Source organism: Uloborus diversus, chromosome 9 (assembly GCF_026930045.1).
Source record: "Uloborus diversus isolate 005 chromosome 9, Udiv.v.3.1, whole genome shotgun sequence".
Lineage (NCBI taxonomy): Eukaryota > Metazoa > Arthropoda > Arachnida > Araneae > Uloboridae > Uloborus > Uloborus diversus.
The window spans coordinates 137,281,961-137,303,342 of record NC_072739.1 but is presented as its reverse complement, the minus strand read 5'-3'; the positions used below and the strand labels follow the sequence as shown (position 1 = coordinate 137,303,342).

General features: G+C 31.3%; 1 protein-coding gene across 1 annotated transcript in view; it reads left to right on the top strand.

Moving 5' to 3' along the window:
- The first annotated feature begins 1,606 nt into the window (after positions 1-1,606).
- LOC129230070 (glyoxylate/hydroxypyruvate reductase A-like) overlaps positions 1,607-21,382 on the top strand; it is a 33,976-nt gene continuing 14,200 nt past the window's right edge. Inside the window, exons 1-7 of the mRNA XM_054864459.1 lie at positions 1,607-1,718; positions 6,459-6,611; positions 10,912-10,949; positions 11,520-11,656; positions 14,047-14,129; positions 16,700-16,784; positions 16,895-17,012. Coding sequence (XP_054720434.1) covers positions 1,607-1,718; positions 6,459-6,611; positions 10,912-10,949; positions 11,520-11,656; positions 14,047-14,129; positions 16,700-16,784; positions 16,895-17,012 — 726 coding nt within the window. The remainder of the gene's footprint in view (positions 1,719-6,458; positions 6,612-10,911; positions 10,950-11,519; positions 11,657-14,046; positions 14,130-16,699; positions 16,785-16,894; positions 17,013-21,382) is intronic.

Here is a 21,382-nt window from a genome sequence, read left to right as displayed (position 1 = left end):
TTTCTGTGTGAATTTCAAAACAGTTGCGGATTGGTTCTTAAAGCCATGATACAGTTGAGATAACATATTGATACTACATACCGTTTCCATTAAAAATCATGGTTTTTCCAAGAAACTACCATATGATTTCTTTCATTTTGCATTTTTATAAGCTGAAAAAGAAATCTATTATTTCGCAAATGGGTTCCTGGATCAAAAAGACTCTTTTAAGTGCGCCTACACATTAAAAAAAATGTTAATTATTGATTCCACCAAAGAAGAATTAGTATACGAATCGCGATAAAACGATCCCTTGAATTCAAAAACAGTGAGTTAAATGTATTCTGCAAACTCTGAGCCTCTGACTCCAGTAATACTTCTTTAGCAAACAAAAATGCTTTTAGTCAAAATATTCAAATAAATATATAAGTAATGAATGAAATAGTGAAATTAATTCATCCTTTTTTTGGGGGGGGGGGACACGTGCCCCCTGCCCCCCTAAAATCCACTACTGTGTGTAGGCATATGTGTTTGTGTCTGTGTGCAGGCATGAATGTGTGGGTACTTGTGTATATGTGTTTCTGTATGTGTGTGTATTTTTTTGTGTGTGTGTGTGTTTTTGTGTGTGTGTGTGTGTTTTTGTGTGTGTGTGTGTTTTCGTGTGTGTGTGTGTGTGTAGTTGTGTATGTATATATGCGTGTGTGTAGGACATGGATGCAACCTGGAGAAGGCTTTCGCTAGAGAAGCAGTATCGTGAGGACCCGGTCGACGGTGATGCTGCCGAGAGTGGCTGTGAGAAAATAAAATCAAAGGACATCAAAACAGTCAAGTGAGAACAAAAAGCAATAATCGTGATTGCTCAAAAAAAAAAAAAAAAACAAAAAAAAACAAAAAAAACAAATATTTATCTTTTTGTATCTGTGGTGAATTGAATTGAATGAGTATCATAATCAGCATTATAATTTTATCACTGATATTAACAAAATTAATTATTTATTTTCTGCAACTAAAATTTTTTTCCTGCTGCTTTTTTTTTCGTGATAATAAGGGGTAGCCTTGTAATGGGGAACAGTGAACCTAGATGGCAGCACTGATGATATACAACTGCATAATTCGACGGCCGACGTCATTTGATTTCTGTGGAGCTCCAAATTTAATTTGTTATTTGTTTACATTTGCGATTCCTAAATTCTGTTTTCTCGACATTCTATTGTTCTAGTGAGTTTTGATCAACTTTGGTGTCAGTTATTTCACGTTTACATATATAATCTATTTAGTTCTTCTGTTTTCTGATGCTTCATAACTTGCATGTTTTTTTTCAGCTTGTGGAATTGTCACGCTTGAAGTTAACGTGCTTGTTTTAGCAATCACCCCCATGGCCTACTTGAGAAACGCTTCATTGCTTTTGGCGAAATGTTGTGTGAACCTGGAAATGTTACCAAACGACCTTATTCCTGAAGCGGTAAGTTTATGATATACTAGTTAAATAGTTTGACAACATTCTCTTATCAACGGGCTGTTTTTTTGTTTACTTTTGATACCGTTTAGTTTGTTTGTTCCGTGCTCACCTTTTGCTTTAATATCTTGCTGAATTAGTGGTGAAAGATTTGCGACTTTATTGTTACCAATGTGTGCAAGAAAACCTGACATTTATTTCATGTCAAAGTTTCCTAATTTGGCTGCTGAAATTAGGAAGCTCTTACCACCAGATGTGAACTTGATTGTTATTCCTCTCTCAGGTTGGTTGACAGTTTTGGCTGCATTTCTGGCAGAAAAGAAACATTAGATATCTAGTTACTAGTATTAAGTTAAAATGATTTTAAGATCAAGTTTTAAATGGAAATCATATGTTTTATTTAATTTTACTTATAATCTGGATTCTTGTTTGTTTGAATTTTCGTTAATTGAAGGCATATGTTTTTATTGTTTGGCGTCATTAAGTTAATCAGTGAATAGTTATTCTGTGCATTTCTTAATAAAAAAAATATATTAATAATAAATAGATGAATAAAATGAAAAGTAAATTGATTAAACATGTAGTGAAAGTTTATTGCACAAAAAAATACTATCTGTAAATAATAGCAAAAACTCACATGGGATCGGAAAACTACTGTGCAAATAATAAATTTTGATTCAATAGTTAATAATTCAAATCATTATGTTGAAAATTACGTCTTAAAATAATTTTTGATGGAAATTTATTCATTTTTTAAAACTTGTGTATAGTGATGTAAAATACCTGGGAATTTATTGTTAGGGGTAAATACCCAGGGCTTGGGTAAACACCCGGGTAAATACCCACAAAATATTTACCTACCCACTGGGTATTTACCCGATCCACATCACTACTTGTGTAGAATCTATTATATAGTGATTATGATCTTTTGTATGAAGAGCACTTAATAGTTAATTTTATTAAATATGCATAAAATTTTAGTAAATTGCTTTTTTTTTGGGGGGGGGGGGAGTAATTTTAATGAATTTCAGTAATTTTGTTTACAGGTCTGTAAATATAAATAAATTGAAGGGTATGTTCTATAAATGTAGTTGGTTATCTCCCGGACTTAGTAACTGCACTGCATGGTTGCAAATTTATTATTTAATTTGATTCATGCATAGTTAGTGATGTAAAATACCCAGGTATTTATTTTTAGGAGTAAATACGCAGGTATTTATTTCAAAAATTTATATTCAAAAAATACTTTTCTTTATGTATTCCACTATGTATATAACCAACCATATACAAAACAATAACTTTTTGCCTAAAAATTATATTTTGATCACATATTTAAAGAATTATTGTGTGAAACAACTTAGCAATCTAATATGATATTCACATTAAATGTGTTGGACAGCCTAATCAATGTTGATAGCCAAATTTCAGATATAAAAAAGCCATTCTACAAAAAGTGAAAAGCTTTACTGGTTAAAAAAAAAGCAGACATCAATTTTTTAAGGTCTTAATCTTTTTTAACCCAGTAATATGTCCCTGTATGACATCGCTCAATTTATTATATGCTCAATTTATTATATGCAGGGTTCGTACGGGTCATGGAAATCCTGGAAAGTCATGGAAAAAAATTTAGCAAATTTCAGACCTGGAAAAGTCATGGAAAATTGAAATTTTCATTCAAAGTCATGGAAATTTATTTAGAGTCATGAAAAAATGTCCTGGGCAAAGATAAGTCAGCAGTTGCTTAAAGAGCATTAGACATTTTGAGTGATTTAACAGTATTGCACATAAAAGCTATTAAAACTGGAAAATTGAACAATCCCAAAAATAAATCTGAATTTTGAAATCCCTTTGCATCCACTTCTGTAGCAGCCACACTTTTTTTTTTTTTTGCAATGCGATTTTACTGCTTGAACATCACTCATTTAGAAGTTACATTATTTTCAACATTTTTTATATTTTATATTCTGTAGTAGCGAACTTGCACGTTCTTGATTTTTGCCACACGCACTCAAAAAACGCAATTTAATTGCATCCGAGTTCGTTTCCATAACTTGTATAACATTTATTTTTAAATTTATCTTAATTTGTTGAAGGTTTAAAAAATAAAGACACGAGTCAGGTGATAGAATACATAAATAGGGGAATTCTTATACCCTAAAACAGTAGTGGCCAACATATGGCTCGCAAAACTGATCCATGCGACCCACTGCTATGTTCAATGTCAAGAACTAAACACTATGTTCCAGAATTTTTGAACCTATTAATTTTTATGCATTTGAAAATGTGCAAATAAGTAAACAAGTAGATTTGAATCAGAAGATATATTCACTACTGAATGTGTTTTTTAAATTAAGATTTGGTTTAGAAACAAGAATTTAGCGAAGAATGTTTCATGACTTTGAAGATCCAAAGTACTGTCAAGTTATTTGGATGATTAAATGCACTGTTGACACTAAAGCCTTTTAAAGCAAATTTATTGAAATTTAGTTAATAACTCATTCAACCTTTGTCCCATTCATTATCATTCTGCCTGTTTATAAAAAAAAATGCACATTAAAAAACTACACAATTAAGCTTCATTATATTTGATTCACTGTATTTTTACTTTACTTAAATTTATATGAAGAAGATATATACAAAGTTTAGTTTTTTAGGTGTACATTGATTGTTTTTCATTTATTAAATGCTTGGATGAGATAGTGGCATTAACGTGGAAGTTTTACTAATGCTCATTTTCAAAAAATGACAAGTTTCGTATTATATAGTACTATTCTCTTCATGTAACACGGTCATGAAAATTTTTTATGAAGTCATGAAAAAGTCTTGGAAAAGTCATGGAATTTTTTCATCCAAATAGAGTATGAACCCTGTATATGTCTTTTGCAGAAATTGCCTCCAAACCTAGTTCAAGTGTTCAGGCGTATTCTGCATCCCAATTTTTTCACTAAACCTTTAATTAAAAATATATAATGTATAAATTTTTATATTTTTAATCTATCATTTTACAGTTTATGTTTTAAAAAGAAAATCATCACCTTTTGATACCATCTAAATTCTTTTTGCAAAATGCGCAACTACTATTGGATTTACCCTGCCTTTGGATAAATACCCAAAAAAATATTTACCTTCCCACCCTACATCACTAATTGTGTGTATTAAAAATAGTTTAAATAAATTTTCATCATGAAGTACTGGGGAGCAAATGCACATGAGCAAGGCAACAAAAAACAATATTTTGATTTTTTTTGCTTATTAATGCATGGAAACTTTCTATATTTGCCATGTTATCACTAAATCAGCAATAAAATAACTAACATCATAGTCTTAATAGCTTCTCAGTTTATTTTTCCAAACATCCCTCATGCTTCCCTTTTTTTTTTCATTTTGGATGTAACTAACCTAAATTGTGTTTTGGAAATACTGAAGTTCATCATTAAATTGTTTATACTTCTCCAATCATGACATTGAAAAGAAGATTCTTTGGTTCACGATATGTTTCTTTCATAATTTCATCAAGTCTTTCAATAAAAAATATTATAAATTGTGTAGTATGTATGTATGTATCAGTTTTACCAATTATTTCATATTTAGATTTAAAAAAAAAAATTTCCCATTCACTTTTTGCATTTTTTGTGAAATGCCCAGTTTTTGGGTATTTACCCAGGCCTTGGGTAAATACCCAAAAAAATTTACCTACCTGCTGGGTATTTACCCGATCCACATCACTATGCATAGTGTATCAGGACAGTTTTAAAGAAATTAAGCTTCTGAAAATAAACATGTACTACTCAGTGTTTGAAATTAGAATTTAATTTTATGTTTCATGATGACACCCAGAACACATTTCTGAACATTAAAACAAGCAATCTGGCAGTCATTTTTAAAGAATGATATTCAAAATATCATAATGTATAAATTTTTTTATGAAGTTTAAGAAATGCTAGAAATTTCCAGTAGAGACAATGAAAATATTTGAGAAAAAAAAAAAAACGAGTTTTCACAAGGACAAAATTGATTGTAATTAAAAATTTGTTTTACAAATTCAGTCGCAGGTCTCAAAACCGATGACTCTAGAAAGAAAAGCTATGATGAAATCCAAAACTTCAGGCGTCTAAGTTTGGAAATCTGGGCGTCAAATCAAAAGTTTTGGTCTCAAAATGCGAATAATGACTGCTTAGTTCAAACATTTACTTGATTACATCAAGAGAAAATATTCTATTATAAATTATGGATTTTAATAATCGTAGCCATTAATGAAATGTTTAGTCCTGCTGATCAAAATGAGATTTTTTAACTTAATTTTCCCAAAATTTTACGAAAGTGCAGGAGCAAGCAGGATAAAAACTCTGATTCTAAGACATTTTCAGAATCTAAAACTCAAGATAATCCTGATAAAATTAGAATATCTGGGCACACTACACCATGCACTTATTAAATTAATTCTCTGAATTTTTTTTTTCTAATTTGTTCCAGGGTTGTTTTTTCGTGGTATGGTTATTTTGTGGTTTTAAAAAGTAAAAAAAAAAAAAAAAAACACTTTTTTTTTTAAAAATGGTTTTGAAAATCTAAATCTTTTTTCCCAAACATATCCATAAATTTTACATGTGATTGGAAGATGTAAAATCCAATAAATGCAAAGTAACTAGCAAAAATTACATATTAATAAACTTGAAATCTTTTTTTTTAATGTAACTTAAATTTGTTCAATTTTTTTTTTAATTAAATTAATGCAACTTTTCTTACAAGGTACATAAAAGCAGATCAACAATGTTTTTATGAAATGAGATAGAGGGAAAAACCAAGTACTTTATTGTGTTTATATCTATTCATTTTTTTTCCCTTTCATTTCTCTTTTACATTTCAAAATAGCTCAAAAGGCATATCCAAACCAAAAAAAAGTTTTTTTTTTTTGTTTTTCAAAAAAAAAAAAAAAAAAAAAAGCTAGTTTTTTTTCCAACCCTAATTTGTTCTTTTTTTTTTAAAATAAAAATCATGACTTGTGCAGCATTCTTCTTTCTTTCAGATCAAAGAATTAAGTGGGACAAGACAATTACCATTTCGGATGAAGAAATCAAATGTGCTAGAAAAGCAGAAGTTTTGGTCATTGATGGGAACTATTTAGCCAAAATACTCTATGAGTTACCAGATTTAAAATGGGCTCAAAACACTTGGGCTGGTAAAATTCTATTATTTTTATACTTATATTGATTAATATTTGGTTTTGATGAACGGAATTGCTTTAGTTACACAATAAATGAAATATTTTTGCATCATAACTGGGTTATTAACATATTTAGGGTGTGGTAACGACAGGTACATTCCAAAAAAGTATAATGAAAGCATTTTAATGATAAACTTTTATGTACTATTGCAATGTTTACTCAAAGTTATGTGTTTTTATGCTTTCCTTAAAGGTACATTGCACAAAAAAAAAAAAAAAAAAAAAAAAAAATTGATAATAATAATAATAAGAATTCCAGTGTGCATATGCTAACAAGTTTGAACCATAGACTAATAATAAGAGTAGACCGAGCTTTCCCAGACTTGCTGATGAAATAATTGGTTCATGGATACATCATGTGACTGGTGGGAGACTTGGTGAAAACTTTTGGCAGCATGGTTGCTAGATGGCAGGATTATCTATAGTTTGGCACTCGACATGTATTTTAAGACATAATGTGTTTTCATTATAATTTTTTTTCCAGGTGCAGAGATTGAACTGTTTTTCTTTTAGTTATGCATTATTTTGACGTTAGTAGTTAGTTTTTGATCACAGTTTTAAGTAACTTTTATTTCATTTGGAACTGCTACATCAGCGTTGGCGTGAACATAATGGCGTAAACGTTTTGTGTTAACGCAAAAATGTACTAATCGGTATCTTAAATTGAAATTGTATGTAAAAATCTTACCGTTTGCCGACTCTTTTTGGGTGCTTGCATCTTTAATTGCTTAGAGAGTTATTGAAATTGACTAAAGAAAATGCACAATACTATCTAAACGAAAAACTCACTATATTAACAAAATATTTACAACGTAGAATAACAAATTTACAAAGCGAACTCCATAAAAGATCATTCTTCCATTTTCAATCAATTCTATTTATCTCGCGGCCATTGATCGCGGCCAGCAAAAGGGTTGCCATAGCTCGGTCTATTCTTCTTATTAGTCTATGGTTTGAACAGATCTAAGATTGCCTTTGATTGCCAAACATAGGTTAGATTCGGCAGGGATGCCATGTTTAAAAAGAAACTATCTGCTCATTGGCGGAAAAATAATTTCAATTTTGTGCAAAAATTCGAACGTCGTTGAATGAGGGGGGGGGGGGGGATACGACATCTGTACCAAAAGAAAAGAAAATGAGACTTGATTTTTTTTTGCAAAAAGAAAATATTTTTGTGATTGAAATAACTTTATTTTATCCATAAAATACCATTTAATTTCACAAGCGAGCTACTTTAAAGAACTCTTTTATTTTTTATGAAAATTAAAATTTTAGCATTTCACCAAGGCACTTATGGAACCTCGGTCAAAGTTCCATGAAACCCTAGGGTCCTGCAGAACCCCTGTTGAAGACCTGCAGGGTACTATACAGAAATAACTAAAAATAGTGAAGAATATAAAATTCCAAAATTTTTGTAAGGTTTGATGTTTTAATTTTTGAAAACACCTACTACCATTGCTTTAATATTAATTAGTAACGGCAATCTTTAGTATGACATAAAATTTCCTGCTATATATATCATAATTATTTTATATTTTTAAAAGTTTTTAAAAAATGCTTAAAACTCAGTGGTAGTAAAAGAGTAAAAATTGCACATCAGTGTTGATTTAACATAGATTGCATCCTCATTAATGCATGCATTGTTTCACTTCTTTATGTCTTTACAAATAAGTTTTAATATGTTTTATGAGTGTTTGAAGTTGCTCTACTGAATTCATAATCTTTTTATTTCTTATTGTATGTAATGTTAAATGAACTAGTATTATAAAAGTAAATTAAAATAAGGATAGATTTTCAAATATTGTTTAATGTCATCAATTGTATTTTAATGCGAGTTTAAAACGTATTAAAAAATTGAGTTACACAATATTCCATTTTTGCACTTGTGATTTTCTTATTTTCACATCTGGTTTTTAATAACAGGGACGAAACTTTTCACTGGCTATCTCAGTTTTTCAGATTTTTTTTTATTTACAAATCCTCTTGGAAATCTGGTGAAAACCATCTTGAGTAACTTGCTATAAATTGGAATGTATGTCCCAATCAGCAATTATTCTTAATATAGTTAGTAGGGGTTTGTGATTTGAATCGTGATTTTTTTTTTAAATCAATGATTTAAATCAAGTGATTTTTTTAAATCATTGATTTAAATCAAATGTTTTTTTTTTTTAACAAAATCATTAACTGAAATCAGTTTGTTTTATTTTCATAAATTAATTTTGCATTTTTAGAATGTCTTATACTAAATTTAACTACACTGCATTATATACAAGCTTAGCTTCAACCGGCAAAACTACATAGATCCCCCTTCCTGCGTGTGGAACAGATTTTCACTCTTGCAATATTGATTTTACTCAAATACAGTGCAATTTAAGACCTAACCAAATAAAAATTTGCATTCTTTCTTATACATTATCACTCATATAGTTAAGAAAAGTTATTTGCTCAACACATTCTTTTGCATTAAAACATGCATGATGAAGGAAACCTTATTTTTAAGCAAAGCATAAAATAAAATCACTTTGTCTAAGTATCATAGCGTATTTATAAATCTTAAAAATTTATTGAATGGTTAGTGAACTAGGGTGGTTACCAGAAAATAAGTTTGGTGAGGGTTTAAAAACTTTCATGCAGAGCTTTGTGGAAAGGAGTACATTATTGAAAACCAGCCTTGTCTCATTAGTTTTATGCAATTAATATACATATAAAAGCCATTTGAGTTTTGGAACAATATTTTTTGGAAATTTTTTAATATAAACGATCTCTGTGTGGTGACCGGAGCAGAATAATCCCAACGTAGTCCATGCATGTCGTAAAAGATGACTAAAATGGATACCCAATCTAAGGTGTGAGGCACTGTGCTGATGGATGGATGGCATCTGGGTTGTATAATGTTTAAACGGTCCCCTCGAAGAACCGGGCAAAACTTCGTTGTAATTAGCCTTGCACTCGTACAGGGTGGTTGTGCGGGTGTTGACATTTTACCACTGCCCAATTTCCAGCTCCTTTGGAGCTGGATACTGACTTGAAGGAGAAACCCAGCAACCTTGCTGCTGGAGGAGGTGAAGGTGCTGGTCTGCAACCCACCGACACTGCAGTAGGGGGGCAGGGGGTATTCATTCATGCACAATAGTGCTACAGGTGCAGGCAGGAGAGGGGAGGCTGTTGCAGAAGCAAAAGCCACTGGGCCAGCCATTCCTGAGAAGGTAGGAGAAGCCAAACGTCATCGATCGGAGGTTTTGACTCCTTCCCCTGCACAAAATGCTGCATCTTAAAGAGTAAGGACTGGTCAACCACAGTCCTATGCTCAAGCAGTGTGTATGTTTAAGATGGCTGTTGTGAGAGAAACCTTCCCGTCGGAGAGGTTATCTCATGATGACATTGAACATACTCAGCTTGTCTTTCTGAGGAGGACAGACCTGATTCTCTCTGAGGATCACTTGCCAAAAATGCAGTAGGCTTCTTAACAAAATTAGTATTAGGAAGGCTTTTGGTCTTCTTGCTGGACTTTACACCTTAATGCAGCACCTTGCTATAATGTGTGTCAATAATGATTCAATTTGCAGAGGTTACCTCTGTAAGGTGGAAACTATTACTGTGATTGCAAAGCTGTGATTACTACCCTGTGTGATTACCTATAGGTTTGAACACCTTGGTCATCATTTGCTTGAACCTTGCGTGATTCATGATATTTCTATTAGGTGTTTGTTGAATTACTGGTCTGTTCAGCTACTGGTCTGTTTTAAGACTTCTGTTTGGGGACTAGTACAATAGACCTCTGGTCGCAGTGCTTGGTTCAGTTGAGCCCCCCTTTCATTCATTTCCTTTCATTTCAAATATAAACAAACATTCAAATGTCAAACCGAACTTTTCAGGGGGGGGGGGGCGTTGAACCCTAAGAACCCCTCCCCCCTGTATATGACCCTGAGTGAACTTATCTTAGTTGTAAAAGTAAGCTGAATGGATTCACTTACTGTGTAAAATATATTATGTTTATAAATGTAAAGTAATAAACAACTATAAATTTTTGAAGATTTGAAATTTTGTTTTAAAAGTATGATTTAAAGAAAATTTGATTTAAATTTAAAAAATCCAACTTTTTGATTAAAAAAAAATAAATAAAAAAGGCACAAACCCTGTAGTATAGTACTTGAAATGTTAAGCTTGACATTTTGCTATTCCTTATCTATTGTACTTTATTTTAATGTGATACAAAAGCAACAATATTTTAATAATTGAATTTTGTCTCTTTTAGGTGTCGATATGATATTTGAAGAAGTTGATTCAACAAAGGTAAAATTGCCTCTTATTGATTCTAAAAACATTGTGTCTAGTTGAATTACAAATTAAGAAGAAAAAAAAAAAGATTTTAAGCAAGTACTAATCTCAATCCCACTATTTCATGTTAGCTTATCGATTCCTGATGAATATTAAGTACTGTAAAATTTTTGATTCCATTGATCATCACAATCCTTTCCAACATTTAACAGGACTGCGAACTGCTCTGAATTACATGCCACAATCGTCAAAACATGTGGTTGCAACATAGTTTGCAACTTCTTAACGTTCTTTCATATCCATTTTTGTGTAAAATTTATTTCATAGGACTGGCCTTATCCTCCTTAAAAAATATTTGATTTTGATTCATTAATTGTTTCTAGCCAAAGCTGAGACAGGGAGGATGTGAGGGAAACATACATACGGAACCAACCCTATTTTGAAAGAAATTTTCAAAATTCAATAAAAAAATAAAAATAAATAAAATTAAATTTTAAAAGATGGATTGGTTAGGTGTTATTGTAAATTTTTGACTCTTTCCTGTACTTTTTTGCCATTTCACTCATATTTAGTTCTCTCTTTTAGCCTCTGCCTACTTTTCAACTCACCCGGTATGTTGATCCCTACTTTGGAGAGCTTATGTCGAATTATGTCATTTCTCAAATCATAAATATAGAAAGAGGATTTTATACATACTGTGATAAACAAAAGACCTGTGAGTGGTAAGTCATTCATTGCTTTTTATACTTAACTCATGGCTGAATTTAAGAGGTTGGTTTTTAGGGTTCAAAACCCTCCAAAATTTTTCAAAAACTATTCCAAAATATGCTTTTTATTTATACTTTGTTTGCTCAAAAAGTTATTATTACAGTTTTATTATTACTATTATTTTTCAATATCATGTGAGAAATGAAATTTTAATTTTTTATTGAATTGTACAAACTCAGTACTTTATTTGCAATGTCAATTTTTATTGCAGTTATTGTGAACATGGTTTCTTTGAAACAATAGTTTCCTTCAGATTTTGAATAAATGATGCTAACAAAAACATAAAAACTCTTTAAATTTGATGTGTCCAAACTCTATATTTTACAAATATTTTTAATTTTTTCAAAATGTATGAGTTTAAGGATGAATTTACATAATGCATGCATCAAACTTTTTACTAAATTTGATAGACGCGTCACCTTTTATACTCTCTCATATTAATGCCCTTAAAGTAGCATGCACCTTCATTTAAGCAGCCTATTAAAACAAGAACCACTAGAATAGGCAAATAAAATTATAATTTATGGAACATATATATTTCAAAACAAATGTGTTGATAAAACCCTCCCTGAAACAAAACTCTGGTTACGGCCCTGCCTAAATTATGTATCTCATTAGAGTGATATCTGAGAAGTCCATTGTTGTTTGTTCCAAAGAATTGGTTGTCCAAGAAGAAACTTTGCTTTCAGTTATGAATGCCAATATTTTATGTTAAAACATTGCGTGAGGATTCCTTTTTCTGTACCTGAAATAAGAAACTCATATTAGACACTTGGATGTTTTGTTCTGACCAAAAGCGAGAATCTTGTGTCAGATATTTGATGCCTCGTTCTGGCCAAAAGTGAGAATTGCGTAACAGATATTTGATGCCTTGTTCTGGTCAAAAGTGAGAATATCATATCAGACATATAATATCTTGAAATACACCACCAGCTCAGTCATTTCCAGCTGAGGACTGCAGTTCCGTGCTTATTAGCACTCATCAGCCCGGCATAGGAAAGTGACTGAACTGGAGATGGAAAACCTCTATGCTCCGCTAATTCTATATTAGCAACCAGTTTGTTTGTCACTCTTGGCTTCCTTCAGAGGTTTTCCATCTCCAGCTCAGTCACTTTCCTATGCCGGGCTGATGAGTGCTAATAAGCACGAAACTGCAGTCCTCGGCTGGAAATGACTGAGCTGGAGGTGTATTTCATGTATTTCTGCTTTAGCTCTGGCTAATGGGCGGTAATTTACTGAATATGTAATATCTTGTTCTGGCTTATAACGTAAGGATCACATGTCAGACACCTGACCCTTATATTGGTCAAAAGTGAGAATATATCAGGCATATGATGTTTTGTTCTGGCTAAAAGTGAGAATCTCATGTTGGCAGACACCTGATGTCTTTTTCTGGTCAAAATTGAAAATATCATAGAAACATGTCTTCTGCTGTTGAAAAGGGAGGGTCTCATATCAGGCTTGTGGTTGTTTTTCCTCATGATTTTTTTTTTTTTTTTTTTTTTTGTAATTTTCTAAAATGTTATTGCAGGGGCTAAAATTCAAATGTATGAGTAAAAGGGAAACTCTCCTCCATAATTTATATTTGAAAAGCATCAAAATTGTTTGAGAGCAAAGAATGACATCAATATTTTCCACTAAATTTTCAAATGTTCAAAATTTTGAAAAAATATTTCAGCCATTAATTGCTCTACTTTTCCTTCTAGTGATAGCACAATTTAGTCTTCTAAACACTGTGACAATGTGTGATTAAATTAAGCTTTATTATTGCCAATGACCATTAAAATACTCTCCAAAGATATGCTATTAAATCAATTTTAAACATGTAAATATTAGCACTACTCTAAATAGAAAATGAAAGTAAAAGTTTTTTTCTTTAGTATTTCCATACTTTACAACATTGTAATACTTTGGTATTTTTAGCTAGCTGTTCTTGGTATTGTTTTACACAATAGATTAAAAATTATAGAACTAAGTTTTTGTTGCTGAAATTTTAAAATGTTCTTGAGCAGTCACATTGCTTATTGTTCTCACTTGACTGTTTTGAATTCCTATGATTTTATTTTCCCCCTACCTCCCTCTGCAGCACCATCGTCGACCGGCTCCTCCCGATGCTGCCCCTCTAGCGAAAACCGTCTCCAGGTTGTGTCCAAATTCCTACACACACACACACACGCATGCAAACATACACCTACACACACACTCATGCCTGTACACAGACACAAACACACACATATACACACTTGTGATTGCGAAAAACATAATTTGAATTCAAAGTGTCAAAATTCAAATTAAATTTTGAAATTAATTTTCAAAATTAATTATTTTTTTTTTTCTTTCATAGGGCAAGACCCTTCTTTCCAAATTTCAGAGTTTTAAGTGATTTAACTGTTGGAATCCTTGGAGCTGGAAATCTTGGATGTTCTGGTAACTTTCTTCTTGCTTTAGACCAGTTTTTTTTTTTTTTTTGTTTTTGTTTCATTTTCAATGTACATTTTTATTTGTTATGGCCTCTTTTTGACTTCAAAACTTGAAAAAAAACAACAAAAAAGTCAAACCCTGCTATAATGAACCCCCGTGGACTGTCTGAAAGGATAGCTATAACCAAGGGTTCACTACATCCGATTTTAAATAAAAAAACTCAATATTTCTATAATGAATCTTTATAACTCTATATTTTTTAAAGTGATTACAATAAAATTAAGAAAAATATTACTATTATCTTTTTTCAGAGTAATAAACAAACTTTAGAAATGTATCTTTTTATTTGATCATAATATGAGAAGAAAGATATTATTTTTGGTTGCAAGCTTTTGCATATTGTGTTAATTTATTGATTTTTCTGTCAGCTATTGTTTATCTAGTTTCTGTGTCTTAAAAAAATCTCTCAAAACACTGACAGCTGCCTTAGAATTAAAATTCTGCCAGATAGTGACTATAGTAAATTTCGAAAAGGAAAATTCCTTGAAAATGGAGAATTAATCTGCATTCCAATTTCAGAATAAATTTAACTTAATCACGCACAGAGAAAAAAATTGGCTTGCCTTATTTGTCCATGGTCAAAAAGAAGTTAGCAATACATATTATCAGAGGAACGTAATGTGAATGCTGGTTTTGATCATGGTATTCTGGTAGAAAAATTGTTACTATTGCACTAGATAGTGTTTGCCTATAGCAAAATTGGTAAGAAAAGCAGCTGAGGCAAGTGCTATGAAAAGCTAAAATTTTAAAAAATTTTTGGATCGTTAAGTATAAATCAAAACTAGCTAATATCTTTGAAACTTTGTTTTCAAGATTTTGTTTGAATTTAGATAGCATTCTACTACTGTTATTTTCATTTAAGGAAGTCACCTTTCTCAACTGAAAAAAACAGAAAAGAAAAATTCCATGCATTTTAAGAAATATGTTAAAAAAATTAAGTGAGATGGAATGGGTATACTATTAGGCTTAATGACATAGGCTGTGGAATTAACATTTTTTCTGACTAAAATTTTTTTTCTGAGGTAAGCCGTCCATTTTATTGAAAGTTTTGATTCTGTAATCCTTATATTATGGAGTTGCTTATGGTTGCACTAAATCTGGTTGAATGGAAGACACAATCTTTGAAGAATGGTTCAAACTTTTTGCAAAGCATCTGAAAAAACATGCAAGCCATCTGATGTATGAAACTGTAACGCAATGTTATCGGCAGAGAAATTATCATTTGCCTACTGCCCAATACAAGTCATGCGCAGCAACCACTAGACAAAGCCAGAGCTAACTGAATAAATTGAAAAACCAGTCTGATCAAACTTCCATTCCACTAAGCTTATGTACAATATCTACAAGAGATTGGGTGCTAGTTGACTACATTGCTGAGAAATTTAAAAAGTATTTTATTGCTCACGTTCTCGAGTCTTTAAATACTTGTGTTTATGTTGTAAAAATTCTTAAGAAGTCTTTGATGGGAAATTTTCCACCTTCTTCAGTAATGTAAAAATGGAGATTGAAGAAGTACAGATCATCAAAAACTAAGTCAGCCAATCCTCAATATTCGTGAACATTATACCTTTAATTGCTGTGAAATTACAGACTAAATTGTTCAATATATTTTTACCCTTATATTAAAAAAAAAAAAACTAAATAAAATCATGTTTTCACTCTGAAATTTAATTTAAAATAATACTACCCATTTCACCTCACCCCATAGGGTGAACTGAGTATAAAAACAGACTTTGAAATAACAGCTTTTGTATTAAATAATAAAATTGTTTCAGTAATAATATCTATGGATACGTGAAGTGTATTGTTGAAATGTAAAAACTCTGGATATCAGATTTGAATAGTTTGATAATTATTTAAAAAATATCTGTTTTTATACTCATTTCACCCCACCTGACCTTACTCTTGTTCATCATGGTTTGCCTGAAAATAATAAATAATAAAAAAATTACAAATTAATTTAAGATGGCAATTCCATATAAACTGACCGACTTTCAAGACTAAATATCATTGTGTCTATATGTTAAAAATGTATGAAAAATATTTTTTCAAAATGAATCTTCTGTTTACCAGCATTTAGGTAGTGTATATTGTGTTGAAAATAACTCTTTGCTAAAAACTCTAATGCAAATAAACTAAGTCTTGGCTGATTTTATTCCTATGACTAATGTTTCTGAAAATGGGAAATATCATATATTACTGTAACTTAATGAAATATGCATTTTCTTTTCTCTTTCGGAGTACCAAAACTTAAGAAATATAATTAGTCATTTGCATATTTTTTAATGCATGACTTAAGTTACTTAGTCTGGTCTAAAAAATGTTTTTAAAATTATGTGCTTTAAAATTTGGTTACCATGTGAAAAAATCGTTTGAAAGATTATATTGAATTCAATAAATTTACAGTAGGATTATGACTTAAATTTTTTTTGCAAGAACAAAAATTTGTTGTGCTAGCTACATTTTGTTGCGGTTTATTTTTTAAAAAGTTAATCTATATTTCTTTTTTTTAAAAGTTGGACGACTTTTAAAGAAAGGTGGCTGTCGTGTGATTTCTTTGGTGAGACATGCGAGGAGTTCTCCCTGTGATGCTTTTGATGAGTATGCATATGTTTTAAAGTTTTTTTCCCCTGTTTGATTTATTGTTATTAATTTTTTTTGTCATACTTTACTAACATGGAACTTATTTTCCTAATATTATGATCTTCCAGAGCTACTACTGATTTGAATGTCCTTTTAAGGGAATGTGATTATCTGTGTAATGTTTTACCGAGTACTGATGAGACGAGAGGTCTGTTAGATGGGGAAGTGTTAAAGAAGTGTGAAAAGGTAATAGATTTTGAAGATTAAACTTTTTATGCTGAATGTCAATAGCTATTTTATTTTCTCATTCACTGTTAGTGGTAGTTAGTTTCTCATTCACGGGCCGGTAAATGGCAGTATTTGCAGAAATTAGTTTTTGAGATATTTGAAGAAAAGCGTTTTGTTCTCCTTACTAACAAAAGGGAAATCCTAGAATTTAATTTTTTTTTCTGCTTTCTCTCTGTGGTAGTCAAATAAGCAAGCTTGTACAGTAAAGCTAATGTACAATAGATAACGAAAATGCAAAAGAAAAAAGAAAAGAAAAATTTGCAGTAACTGCCTTTTAAATGCCCCCGACAGTATAATAGTTGCATTCATTACAAAATTAAATTAATATTTTAAAAATTCCTTAATTTTTTAAAAAACTTCATAGTTATTTCCCTTGTTTTTTCATTTAACTTATTGCTTTTAACTGTTAAAACTACTTTTTTTAAATTTAATACACCATCCCTTTGTACATATACTAGTGCAAAACTCAATGGCCATTAAATTTGAAAAATTGCAGTGTGTTAAGAGGTTGTTAATTTAAAATTGCTAATGTAATGCAGGATGCCCTGGGATAATTTTTTCTTTTTTTTTTCCTTTTTTATATTTTTGTCATCTACATTACTTTGGCTTTATTGTTGGAAGTTGCTTGGTTTCCTCTGAAAATAGAGCTTGAAAAAAAGTATCAAATTCTATCATTTAACTCTTGTTTGTAAGGAAACAAGACCAGGTTTCTTTAAGTATCTCAAAATCTTGTATCTGGGTCATTTCACAGTATTTTTGACATTTAAGTAGAGTCTATAACGTAACCTTTTTTTGCTATAGCTTTTTCATTTACTGTTTGATTTGCAAATTATTTTAATTTGAGTTGGTGGGAAAAGCTCAAAATAAAATAAGCTAATCAAACAGTAAGTTAAAAAGTTATGGCAAAAATAGGTCATGCTACGGATAAATGTCTAAATTACCCTGAAATGACCCATCTACTGCTGGTTACTTGCCCATGGCTATATTGTGCTATGCACCAATGATTTTCACTTTCCAGATGCTTTGAGCTAAAATGCCGTTTTTAAAAAGAAAAAAGAATAACAGTTAAATTGTTGTTTAAAAAGTTTAGTTTATATTTATTTAAAAACTGTAATAATCATTTTGCAAATACCTGGTGAATTTTGTTGGCCTAAAAATGCAGCAGTTAACTGGTCTTACAGGAATTGTATTTGCTTTTTTCTTTATTCTAACTCAATACAAAATTAAAAACAGAAGATCAAGGTTTTTTTCATGAAATTTTCCATAGCTATAGAGAAAAGAATTTTTAAATATTGTATATAGTTTTTTATTTGTGTCGTTTCAATTTAGTGAAGTAAAATATTTCTTTAATGGTATTGCTGGTTATAAAATTCTTGGATTTATTTTAAAATAGAAATTTTAATTAAATTCAATAAAAAATGTTTTTAAAAAAGGAAAAAATTTGACTTTTTGAAAATTACTAACTATACCATATTTGCTTGTTTTGATGTAATTTATAAATCTTCAGTTTTTTTACATAACAATGTTCCAAACCTGTTCCATAATTTGAATTATAAAGCTTAAATGAAGAAAATATTTCTGTGGATGCTAGTGCAATGTGAACGAATTTAAATGTCTATAAGGCACTGTTAGTCTAATTTGCCTTTAATATTCTTTTCTTTTTCTTTCTCTCACCCCCGTTTTTTCAACCTTTGTTTTGTTCAATGAAATAGTCCTTCATAATGTCATGTATTTATGTTTTAAGTTTTTGCAGATTGGCAACATCGAGAGAACAAAGCACGTAACTTGATATTGGAAAAGATTATTTTTAAAATTGTACTGATCAGAATTGTTGGTAATAAAATCATGATACAATACTTAACATGGTGTCAGAGTATAAAGTACTCACGTAGCCAGTACTAGAAGCAAAAAGTGCTTTTCATTAGTCCTTTTATTTGTAAAATTTGATTTCGGAAGTTTAAAAAAAAAAAAAAAAATGGCTGCAAATCTTCCAACAATAGCAGCTTTTCATCCCGGCTCAAATCCATCCGAGGCTTGGTGCCATTGGCGAGAAGATTTTAACGATTTTGTAAAAGCATTAAAAATATGGTAAAGAATCGGAAAACACGAAAACGGCCCTCTTTCGACATGTTTGTGGCGATGAATTGAAGAAGCAGTTACGAACTTTCAACATTAAGCCTGAGGTTGGATCAAAAGAGGTAACATTGCAACAAATTTTGACTGAATTTGACAAATACTTTAAAGATTATGTGAATGAAGTTTACGCCTCTTTCAAATTCTTGGAAATAAGCCAGAAAAGTGAAGAAAAATTCGTGGATTACTATTCACGTTTACGCTGCGCAGTAGTGGAATGCAATTACGGTGAACTTTCAGATCGAATGCTTCGTGATAAAATAATTCAAGGACTTGATGATAAATCGTTACAAGAGCGATTGATTCGGGAAACTTACAAAAATAAAAAAAACTCTGTATGAAATCGTGGCTGAATGTAAAACAGCCGAGCAAAGTAAATTGCAAGCGGCAGAAATGGGTGAGAAAGTTGAGAAAATTAATTTAGATGATATAAAATACAAGGAAAATCGCACGTATTCGCAAAGACGCGAATTTCTGTGTAAAAAATGTGGAAAAAGTCATGCGCCAAGAAGATGTCCTGCATTTGGCGATAAGTGCCGAAACTGTGGCGGAAATAATCACTGGTCCAAAGTGTGCCGAATAAAATCAAATAATAGACAACGTTTGCCAAGTGTTAATACTGTAGAGCAAACTAGTGGCTCTGATTCAGAAAATGGGTACTTAGGAGAGTTGAAATATATAAATCATCTGGAAGAAGGAAAATCAAGAAATGTATGGCTTTACAAATTAGACTTAAATGGAAATGAAGTCACATTTAAATTGGACACGGGAGCTCAAGTTAATGTCATTCCAAATTGCGAGATATTAAAGTGGGTTGAAAAGCCATTGGTGAAGAAAATCAAAACACCTGTACTTGATTACAGCGATAATATTGTGCCGATTCTTGGTGAATGTATGCTTAGATGTAAAACAGCGAAAGTGAATAAGGTTCTAAAATTTTTAGTTACCTCTTTGGATTCAAGTCCAATATTAGGCCTCAAAGCTTGTGAGGAATTAGGTCTTATTCAAAGACTTTATAATGTATTGAGACCTGTGAGCTACTTAGGTGAAACTCCTGAGGAAATTTTGAACCAATTTTCTGACGTATTTACAGGGGTTGGTCGTTTAAACCATTCAGTAAAAATAAAACTGAAAAATCACTACACCCCTCACATAGCAGCACCCCGCAAAATACCTCTTGCTTTGCATGATAAAGTTAAAGAAGAACTGAAAAATATGATGGATTCAGGAACTATTACAAAAGTGGATGAACCAACAGAGTGGGTGAACAGCATTGTTGTTGTTAATGCCGCAAAAAAGTTACGCATCTGTCTGGATCCAAGACCACTAAATGAAGCTATCTTACGACCTCATTACCCGATACCTACAAATGACAGCCTTATCACACGACTTCAAGGAAGTAAAATATTTACGATTTTTGATGCAAAGAATGGCTTTTGGCAACTACCACTGGATACAGAATCGTCATTCTTAACTACATTTGCAACTCCATGGGGAAGATATAGGTATTTAGTTCTGCCATTTGGCCTTAATAACGCTGCAGAGGAATTTCAGAGAGCTATGGAAGAAACTTTTGATGATATGCCAGAAGTAAACCCATATTTTGATGACATTGCTCTAGGTTCATCGTCCATTGAAAAGCACTGCAAATTATTGAATAAAGTTTTAATGCGAGCCAGGGAAGCCAATTTGAAATTCAATATCAGTAAAACCCAACTTGCAAAGTCGTCAGTTAATTATTTAGGTCACACTTTATCTGACAAAGGAATAGAACCAGATATTAAGAAAGTAAAAGCCATTGTTGACTTTCCAGCACCACAGAGCCGTGAAGAGTTGCAAAGATTCCTTGGTATGGTGACATATTTATCTAAATTTACTTCTCACCTCTCGAGTTTAACCTATTCTTTAAGAGAACTGTTGAAGAAAGATAAACAGTGGATATGGGACGCAAATATTCAACGAGATTTTGAGAAAATCAAGAAAACTCTAGTACAAGCTCCATGCTTACAATATTTTAATGAAAATAAAGCTGTGACATTATCTGTAGATGCAAGTCGCAATGGACTTGGAGCCGTTCTGCTGCAAGACAACAGACCCGTAGCATATGGATCAGCATCACTAAGTGAGACACAGCAACGATATGCCCAGATTGAAAAAGAGTTGCTTGCCGTAATCTATGGTTTAGAACATTTTAA